Here is a 10,980-nt window from a genome sequence, read left to right on the forward strand (position 1 = left end):
AAAAACCCATTGTGACTTTGTGCATAGTGACTGCTTATTTTCACCGGGAACTACAATGAGAAAAAATGCTTTGGTATCATTAGACATTTGAATGCAAGAATGCTGTTCGTCAAGCATCTTAGGACTCCAGTCATGACTGATAAATATCAATCTTAGGTAAGTTGCATGGTGGTTATGTGAATTTTTCAGGACACCTTGCACACAAATTCCCATGTTGTGAAGGAAGTTACAGTGCAGCAGGGGTGTGTCTCTCAAAAGTTAAAGATCAAAAAAGCCACCCTCCTCAGCTTTATGTCCAGCCACTTGCCAGGGGAGCCTGCCTGAGAAAGAAGTGCAGATTCAGTGCTCTTAGCACATTCTGCTGCTGGAGTTGGGTTATTTTTTGCAGTACTAACACAGCAATTCCCAAACTGACAGTCATGACCCTCATTGTGGTATCAACAGCTGGGGCTGGATTCATAGAGCCATTCATTTTTCTGACCCTGGGATTGCCCTCTATGCCTGCAATTTCACAGGGGGATGGAGCATGAGCGCATCATCTCAGTAGCTTTGCAGTGGCTATTCCTATGCCTATTACCCTTCAATAAGCAAAAGAATGGGACAATTTAATAGGAACATTTGATGATGTTTGCTTAGGGGTAGGCTAACTGTGTGTATGTACGAAGTTATACAAGTTTGCATCAAGAAGTGCTGCCAACTGCTGCACTCATGCGTTATCTGCTCCACCACTACCTATAAGAGAGCACCACAGCCTGATGGCTACCAACAATATGACATTTTCCTGGTAGCCTAGATTTCTTCCTGTTTGCCTCACTTCGACCCCACCTTAAATTCCTTTTCCTCTGTGCTCACACTGTAAAATCCCCACACGCAACTTAACTCCAAATGAATAATTCTGCAGCTCAGCTGGGGGCAGGTTTTTAAAGTAATACCCCTAATCAGTATTACTGTCCTGATAAAAGCCCTATAATAGTTACACCTGCCATCAAAAACAAGCTTTTCTGCTTCTGTATCTTATTTTGTTGTTAGGATAACTTGTAAAAGACATTTTGTCTCTGTAAGCCACAGCTTCGTTAGGTACAGCTATATTGGCAAACATTTCTTCTAGTGTAGAAGGGCTCAGAAATAAACTGGTGTAACTTGTCTCTGAAAGCTGGACCCTTAGACACAACTATACAATACCTACATATTAAACCCCTCTCTAATCCCTCTCCAAGCAGAGATTTCTACAACCACAAAGGAAAGGAGATTTGCAGCCTTCATGAAGTCTGTGGAACTCCCTACTGTCAATCTAAACATGGAAGACGTTTGAATATTGCAATGATGGGCAGATACACAAAAACTGATATTATCTTTAGCATGCTCTTTTGAGTTCTAGTGCAAGCTTAAATCTTCTTCCACGTGCCCTCTTTTTCTCCAAGACAAAAAAAAAAAACAAAAAAAACCCCCCAGAACACCAAATTAGTAAATAATGGAGCAGGTTTAGAAAATGTTTTGGTGCAGATGAGCTCTCAGAAGCACACAGGGTGTTATCTAAACCTAATGAGCTTCCAAAATTCAGCTGCAAATGTCAAAGAATACAGGCTTTCTCGGGAGCTGGCTGCTGGTTCCAAACAAGGGCATCTCAATTCTGCAGTTCCTTGAAGTAGACAAGGGCCCAGTCCAGTTCACTTTAATCACAGACCTTCTGTTCATTTCCATGAGCTCTGGACCGCCTTTTTGTTTTTAGAAGAAACTGAATAAAACACACTCCAACCTACCTCCTTGCCTTCCCCCCACCCCCACCTCTCCAAACACACCCCTCCTTTTGGATTTCTTCAAGACAGACTACTTCTTTTGGAGTGAAGGGAAGTTTACACACTCCTAAGTTCCACAAAAAGCAATGCAGAAATTGATAACTGAGCAGCAATTTTTTCCAATTCACCAAAAACTTGTCCAAGAAAAATGGTCAAAAAAAATTCCATCTCCAGTTTATTGTATGACAGATTATAGCAATGCCAGCTGTCAACAGAACGTGCGAACAAGCTAAGCTTCTTCCTCTGCACTACATCCACTGGAGCTCAAAGTCTGTTCTTTCTATGGAATCTTTCTGCAAAGTTACTGTATTTGAGTTGGAAGGTTAATTAAGAGAAAGATCCCCAGTAACCCAAAGTCAACATGCTGAATGATGTCAGACACACACTCACTATAGCACTGCCTCCCACAAGATGATGTGCAAAGGGAAATGCAGGCTTTCTTTGTTCAGGAAACATCTGGTCGATACTTTGATTCTCAAGCAGGTCATTGGTTGTTTTATAACTTAGTAGAACAGTAAAGTGTGGGAAGACAGGGGGATGGCCCTCTGATACTGCACAGTCTAGTAGGCAGCTATGAAATGGAAGAAATGAGGAAATGTCCACTCTTTAACTGCTTCTCTAGGGACTGACTTACTGCTGTAGTACAGTGCGCATTTTTTAGCCTGCAGTGGAAAACCACAAAGCTTACAAGTATCCTCATGTTCCTATTGCTGCTATCTGTTCAGAAACTGCATCTTATCTGGAGTGTGCCTACAGTATGCTAGGATCTGTAGAGGAAGCAAGAGGATCACATCAGTGAAGAAAACCAAAAAGAATCCAAGATGTTATTAAAAAAATACTCCTTGGTCTAATAAAAGATACCGGAGTTACCCAAAGAACTTTGTCTGCCTATGTCGTTAGACCAACACAGCTACAACCTATACCTCTTTTTCTCCTGGCACTATAAAACCGAACCACTGAGAGCTTTGAGGCAAAGCAAGTAACTGTCAAAGGCTTAATCAATTTCTCCCATCCACCCGCCCCTTTGTTTTCCATCATCATAGATTTTCATAGGCATTTAACAACATGCTGCCCTATTACATTAAAATGTTTCCCCAAATGACCTTAAATTTCTTCTGTTCAGCTGGCTAGTTTGCCCTGTATAGGATTATGATCAAGCCATCCTATGCAGTCTTCCTGCTACTAACAAAGAGTTACTGAAGTGACAGTTCCCCACCTCTTTGATTTTTTGTTTGCCACAGAAGGTTGAAAGAAGAATGCTATATGAATAAAAAGATGAAAGATTTTGATAGCAGGTAGTGGGCACATCTACACAAGGTGCTTGATGCCCATTGGACTAAGTCTACTGCATATTAGTGCAGCTGGTAAAAACCATGCTAATGCACAGTAGGTTAGTCCTATGGGCATTAAGCATCACAAAAAAGTCTCCATTTGTAATAATGCACAGTAGTGCCGATTATGGCACATTAATACCTGTTATTACAGGTAAACTTGGTGCACCATAATTATGGCTCATTAATGAATGTGTAGATGTGCCCAGTAATTTGGCACTATTGACTCTAGAGGCCCTTGGCTGACTCCCCATCTTCATCTATTCACGTCTATTGTCTGCCTTTGTCTAGAGTCATCCACATTTAGGTCATTGTTGGTCTGGCACTAGATCAGCTAGCCCTCCTTCATCATGGTTGTCCAAAAGGCCTTCTCTTCTACACCACCCTGATGGGAACTTTCTTTGGTGTCCAGAGCACTTCCAATCTTTTAATGGGGCCCAGCCACTATAGCCATGGTGCTCTGATTTCCTGTGTCAGGATTAGATCTCTGTCCACTTGTTATACTCATTACTGGTGCTTGTGCACCATTCTTGTTCTGGGATTAGACTGTGCACCAAAGATTTTCCATAGATTCTTTTTATCAAAAGGATTTAGTAGCATCTTGTTTGTACTCATGAGAAAACCCAGGTTTGAATACTGTAGATTAGGTGTAGCCCAAATATGGTTTTATAGATTTGAAGCTTAATTTTTCCTGAAGCTAAGCTTGGATGGCAGGAGCTTAAGCAATGGAAAGTAGGCTTTATTTCCTGCTGCTAGCCTTCCTTTAACTTCTTCCATGTTACCTTCCTGTGCTACAATGGAACCTTAATATGGTTAATGGCTTAAACACTTAATATGGGTGACTTGCTTAATCTGTGTTATTGTTATGCAAGGCTACCAGTAAGTTGGGAACCTTACATATCTACCAGGAGATTCTGTGTTTTATCTATGCCAACTTGTAATCCAAATTTTGCTTCATTTGTTAGTCAGGTATACAAAGCTTCTCTATCATTCTATAGCAGACAACCTGATGCATATCTAGGCTCAAGCAATTATAGAAAACAATGCTTGGTGGAAATTAGTAACAAAATTTGTTGGTTTTGTTTTGCAGTGGACTGGCTGTTTTCAGGTTTTGATCTGCCCATGGCAAGAACCTGACTAGTCACTCACAACTATCTGGGCTTCATCTAGGGTCCCCACCAGCGTTCACAGAAAGGCAATGCAGAATTTGCAACAAGTGTATTTTATTATTAATCAAACAAAAAAAAGGAAAAAAGAGCTAGATTCCATACCACGTTGGCAAATGCAAGTAATTTTAAACTTTGCTGGAGGGCTATAGGGGATATGACTAGGAGCAAAGGAAATTTAGGTGGGCGATTAAGAAGGAATTTGACCATGATGGTGGTTAAGCACTAGAACAGGCAACATAAAGAAGTTGTGGAATCTCCCTCCCTGGAATTTTTCAAGATCAAATTAGACAGACATAGCTGGAGGCTTAGTAATGGATCTCAAGCCTGAGCAAGAGGCTGGACCTGGTGACCTCATAAAGGTCTTTTTGAACCCTGCTTTCCCATGACTACATGGGAAGCCTGATGCCTGTTGCTCCAACTGGTTTCTTAGAGCTTAGCAAAGGCAACTAAACAGGTTTCTAAAGGCCTTTAAAGCCGATCTTCCCACTATTCAATAAGAGCAAGTCTCATCATTGAGACAAGTGTCACTACTCTTCCACTGACCCCCAATTGTCTGGAAATTATGTAGCTATATTTGAATACAGCAACACAGACTAGATAGCAATGCAAGTACCAAGGTGACATGGGGGGATGCAGAAAAGAGTTTCCTTCTTCCCCCTGACTGTTTAATACTCCTTTTGGAAATTAAAGCCCAAGTTTTTTTGCCTCCTGCTGTGACAGAATTTTAAAAATTGAAGCAACTTTCCACTTCTAATCTTCATTTCTATAATAGTAGTACAGAGACCTACATCCTAGGACTAGCTCTTGTAATGGAACTTGTCCTAATAGGCAATTACCCTAACTTGAACCCTGGTATTATCAGCATTAAACTTTGAGAAATTATATCCAACTTGCCCAGCACTGGAGCAGTATTACAACTCATTTAAGTGAGTGGGAATCCTTCAACTACAAGTTACTGGTAAATATTTAAAAATGCATCAGAGTTTATTTTGCCTTTTGTCCTCCCAAGCCTGGTTTGTACTAGAGAAGACTGCAGCAATACAGTGGAAGGGAAAATTGAAGGAAGGCGAGGAGCCTTGGGTTTTATACTTTGCCTTCTGCACTCTTGCCTCAACTTTGTCCGAGGCCCATGGTTTCACCTGTTTAGTCCAGTGGTTCTCACCTTTGGATGACTGGAGACATCCCTCAAAGTGCCAGCTCTTAGGTGAAAGCAAAAGGGGAAAAAGTGGGGGGGGCAGAGAAAGGAGTTCTGCTGCAAAAGTACACAGCAACCATAAGTCAGAAAGCATTTAAACACTACAGCTTCTTATTTGAAATCTCTGGGGATCTCCTCTAAGTTTTGTTCACATACCTAAGGGTGCCAACTGTGTGGCACCTTTGTCAGCAACAAGGTGCTTTTGTTGAGAATCAACTATTTAAAAAACTCTTAGAACAGAAAGCCTGCACTTATGGAGGTGAGGTCCTGATTGGAATGCGGACTTATGCCTTTTTAACTGAACAGCTGCCAGAGGCCCGATGGGATCTGATCCATAATCCCAACAACTGTGTCTCCTACTACACATGGCATGGAAGGAGGCATGACAATTGGGATCTCACACCAGATACCAGTCCAGGATTGATTAACCAGATAAGACTTGATTAAAGTGTTATGTCTGCTAAGGGCCAGTGTCTCCAAAATCCAAACATTTGGCTCGAAAAAGGGCATCATACCTGCTGAGAAGGTAACATGAAGCCAGTCAAGTATTAGTATAATCCTGACATACTACCAATCAAGCAAGCTGCTTTTAGCAGGACCTGGTTGTTCTATTCTTAGTCCACAAGAGAGGGTCCTCTGGGACCCTCTTACATCTTTACTCCTACTTGTCCTTCCTTACAGCCCCCAATTCAACTAAAACAAATCTTACCGGGTAAAAACAGACCAATAACCATGTCAGTGTTAAAGTTTCAGTGCTTACAGCCACACCTGCAGTTACAGAAGCGGAGGACACCAGGTAGCTAGGTTTCTGTTTATAAGTCAGCTAAACACAGTCTTAAAATTAGTAAGGTCTGTATACTTTGAAGCTTTATGCAGTTGCTCAGCATATGAAGATACAAACACCAAAAGCTGCAGAAAGAGGTTGGAAGGCACACTTACGAGAAGCCAGGCCTTTTGACCAATACAGTTTGATAGAGTATGCAAAATACTGATACACAACCCTTTTAAGAAGTCACTAATTTTTCTCTATTATTACTTTAGAGAAAAGGGGAGGAGCTGGCTGGGAAATAAATCTAGAAGAGCAACAAGTCTGCAAGAGTCATCTTTTCCATGTGTCATCTTTTATACAGAAGTTGTACATTTCTAAACTAAACACTGTTCTTTGCCATTGATAGTGTTCAGTCAGAAATCTTTGCAACAGAATGCAAATATTCTACATTTCTTTCATGCTAGCTGGAAATCCAACTGTATATTCAGAAGTGAACTGTCTTTTATTGACTTTGTTCCATTATGAATAAAAAAAAGTGAGCACTTGATAAACATTAAGGAGTGATTTATTGAGAACCAAAAGGGGAAAAAAGTTATTCCTTTACATCTGCACAACACAATTTCCCACTGCAGAGACAGGCAGCAGGTCTAGAGAAAGGACTCACTTGAGTGAGCTTTAAAACACTATCAAAGTCAAGCTTGCTTAAATAAAGGCAAATCAGATGTCTTGCTTCAATGGAATCCCGTCTTCATGAGGAAGAGTGTAGTATGTACATCAGAGATTTTATGCAGTTTGGAAAGTGGGAGAGAAGGGTAAGGCAAAAATCCATGAAGCAACAGGTATGAGTGCCCCATAAAAGCTAACTGAACTGAATAAACTGCAGAGAGAGTATGCTTAAGTGAATACCCCTTCAAAGTTATTTTAAAATAAATACTACTGCCCTTAAATCACATTTTTCCCTCTCAAAAGTACTATTTGAAAGTAACAAAAACAAAATGTCTGTCTAAGTTCTTCTCTCATCAGTACAATGAAAAAAAAGTACACTTATTTTAGAGTACTGGAGTGCATTTCAGTCTGCCCAGTTATGGTCTGAATAACTACAGGGTTTAAAAAGACTCTTTTGCATTCCTAAAACACACCTTAAATATTGAGCTCAGCATAGAAGCATCCAGAATGTTTTCTTTGCAGTTCTAAGTCAATGAAAGCTTTTAGTACATCAGTAGATCAAGATATAAAAGATCCTCATAGGGCAATTTCCTGCACTGAAACAGGAAGCAACTCCTGAATCAAGCTGGCATTTTAGGACAAACTGTGTACAAGTACATCTTTAGAAGTATTGCCATGTTCTCATTTGAAAAGCTTGTTTCTGGACTCTCACACTTGTAGAACAAGCTCCATTAACTGTACAGGCCAAGCATTCTGTAAAATGCCAGTGTGGACTGCTGTTGTGTTAGCCAAACTATTGTATTCAGTAGGAGTTACTTCCAGTATTTAGTACAAATAACGTTCAGAACCCAAAGTGTTAAACACTTCATTTCTGGCCTTCACATTGGACAAGAACCCCCAAGGGGTAGTTTTCAGCCCAATGCTTCTGTGGTATATGTGTTCCAGCTCAGACTTCATCATTGTATGCAGAGCCACTCCACATTAAAATGTAAAACTACATAAAGCTGCAATGCCCAAGGCAGCACAAAATAGATAAGTTCTTTCTATTTAGAAATAATTAATGGCAGAAGTTTGGGGGGCGGGGGGGAAGAGGGAAAAGAAGAGATGAGATGGAGGGGTGAACCATGGGATTTTCAAAAGGAGTTTGGAGAAATGTCTTCCATTTCAATGAACTCTTAGAAGCAGGTCTAGCGCTGGAGGGATATGTATAGAATAAAAAATAAAAAGATGCCAAGGCAGGATTAGGTGCTATTTTGTTATGAAGAGGGATGTTATGGCATAGAATGGTCACCACTCTTCAGCAGCAACCCTCATTGCCTCCACCTTCTTTATAGCCAGAGGGTTACTTTGCCAAAGTGCATGCATCTAGAAATGCAGGGGGGGAAGTGGGTGGAAAAGAAAAAAAAAAAAATATTGCACACTTCCAACAGCCTGGACTGTGAGTTGCAGGATTCCCAAAACAGAACCTACAGGCAACCATTTAAGTGGGATCTTGCACCAAGAGGAAATCCCCAGAATGGAACGTGTAAGAATTTCACTTTTCAGATAGAATCATCATGGGGAGAAGACAGAAATTGCTCTAGAACAAAAAATTTAGGATCAGTCATTTCTGTTATATCCCTGCTGACCTGCATGTGTCATATGACAGTGACCTCTAAGCCCAATTAAATTTATTTTGCAAGAAGAGAAACAAGCAAACAAAGCAGCAGAAGTATTAGTTTCACTGGTTGAATCTGGCCCATTTCATATCATTTGGTGGTAACTTCAGACAGCTTCTTAACCTTACGAAGTCACAGTTAAAGATTCAGAATGCATTTATACTTGGTTTACTCAAAGCCTTTGGCAAGTAGTCAAACTACATCTATGTAAAACTAGTCAAGTAACGCAGACAACTGTTCTCAAGTTTTCCAGGTTTACTATGGCCAATGATTAAGGTAGAGACAGTTACCTGTGGTCAACAAGATTAAGAATAATTTTTTTCTAGCAATGACAAGCATATCTATACAAAGCAGTAAGTTACAGGATTTTTTAATTTAGTATTGAAGACGACATTCAAACAGTGAGGTATATACAACCATAGTAGCCTTTTTTTTTTTTTAAACACATACATACATATTTATAGATCTTTAATTTAGAAAAGATTCACCATTCCATTAACCAGTGCTGCACCATCCTGGTATGAAGTATTGTACATCCCCGAGATAGTAACCTTAAGTTATGCCTTTCCCCCCCAAATATACATAGTTTCCTCCCATTAGTTTAAGGTCACCAGCTGCAGGATTTCAATCCTTTCCCTTTCTTTACATGCACATCCAATTTGATTGGAGAGCAAAATATTTAGCTGTTGACAGATTTAGAAGGGTCCCTAAACAGAGTGGGACCATCTCAGCAATAATTTGAAATTATAATGAAAATCCAAGCTTTAAGGCCCCTATTGTAAACTTTGAACATGCCAAATTAGATTCTAGAGAAGTACGACAAAACCAATTCATCAAGTTGCTTCATTTCAACTAGCTGGGTGTGGTATAGGCCAAGCATTAGGCAACGATGATGCCAATGCATGTTTAACCAAATGCTTAAAGTAAAGATTTAAGGTGGTCACAGGTAAACAAAGTTCTACAAATAGAGTAGAAGTCCTTAAGCAGGCAATAGGCTTCAAGTTTAATAAAGAAAAAAGGAAGGATCTTGTATTTCTGGCAAGCAGACAGGATTTGTACAGGGCCAGGAATGGCAGAGCCAGGCTACACATGATAAAGCCTGGGAAGCAGAAAAGAGACTATTAGGCTTCAAAAAGTGCTCAAAGTGCACGTGCATGATATCTGCCAGAATGTGCAGGAAGTTACCTGGCAAGACTACAGAGAGTATGTATGGTTAATTAGAGCGTCAGAACTCCCTTCTTTGCTAAAACGAAAAATAAATATTTTAGGAGCCATTTGAATGTATTCTTCCAAACAAGAACCCTACTGGAAGACTGATATTCATGAACTGAAATCCCTCTCTGATCCAGCGTAGAAGACATAGAGAAGAATAGAGTGAATAGGATAAGAAAACGCTTTGAAATAAGCAGCCTCATAAATGCCAATGAAGTGATTTGCAAGAGGGCCAAATAGCACAAAGAAATGGAAGTTAAGAGGCCAGATGCAGTCCAAGGCATGCCAATGACACCTATGCCACTCAAAAACTAGTTATATCCCAGGAGGTAGATTTCATCCAGTGTTACAACTGCCATCCACGCAAGCACCCTATTTGAGGAAAACAAATCAGTAAAGCCATTCAGACAGTCCTGAAGTAGTAGCTTATGTTTCCTTATGATAAGCAAGGCAAGCCTTCTGCATATCCTTCAAGAAAGCGGGTACTCCACTCTGTAAAAGAAGAAGTAGAGTAGTTATTTTCTGACGCTCTAATAGACATCCCCCAGAGTGCAGACACCATTTTACAGCAAGAGGCTTTCTTAATAGGCAGTCATCTGCATTTGAAGTTAACCATGAAGCAGTAGGCTGTATTTCCCTCATCCATCTGTCCAGCAGGTCTATTCAAAAACCTATCATGTAATATAGCTCCTTAACATGCCAATAACCTATTGAGCTAATTTACTGGGGCATGATCTTTTAAATCTTTCCTCCTACTCTGCAGCCATTAGCCAGAGACCTAGAAAGATTCCTCACTTGATCTCTTCCACCAACCCCAAATTGTCTGGAAATTATGTAGCTACATTTGACTACAGTAACGCAGATTAGATAGCAATGCAGATATCAAGTGGTGGAGGGGGTGCAGAAAAGAGTTTCCTTCCTCTTCCCTCCCCCTGACTGTTTAATACTCCATCTTTGGAGCACAAGGGTTTTTTTTGTTTTGGTTTTTTTTTTTACCAGTTTCCAAAATAATTATTTTGGGCTGGGAACTGATATTAGGGAAGTGCTCCAAAAAAACCCTCCTGCTATGCCATAGGAACATTTTAAAAATTGAAGCAACTCTCCACTTCTAATCTTCATTTCTATAGTAGTAGTACAGAGAGACCTGCATCCTAAGAATAGCCATTGTAATGGAATTTGTCTTA

At 40.2% G+C, this 10,980-nt stretch overlaps 1 protein-coding gene across 2 annotated transcripts in view; it reads right to left on the reverse strand.

Moving 5' to 3' along the window:
* Nucleotides 1-8,585: 8,585 nt before the first annotated feature.
* Nucleotides 8,586-10,980, reverse strand: part of PCTP (phosphatidylcholine transfer protein) — a 35,039-nt gene continuing 32,644 nt past the window's right edge. For both annotated transcript variants that reach the window (XM_019517191.1, XM_019517184.1), the window contains one exon: nucleotides 8,586-10,288. In XM_019517191.1, coding sequence (XP_019372736.1) covers nucleotides 10,233-10,288 — 56 coding nt within the window. In that variant the 3' untranslated portion in view covers nucleotides 8,586-10,232. The remainder of the gene's footprint in view (nucleotides 10,289-10,980) is intronic.

This window comes from Gavialis gangeticus, unplaced genomic scaffold (genome assembly GCF_001723915.1).
Source record: "Gavialis gangeticus isolate Ggan-Ray unplaced genomic scaffold, GavGan_comp1, whole genome shotgun sequence".
Classification (NCBI taxonomy): Eukaryota; Metazoa; Chordata; order Crocodylia; family Gavialidae; genus Gavialis; species Gavialis gangeticus.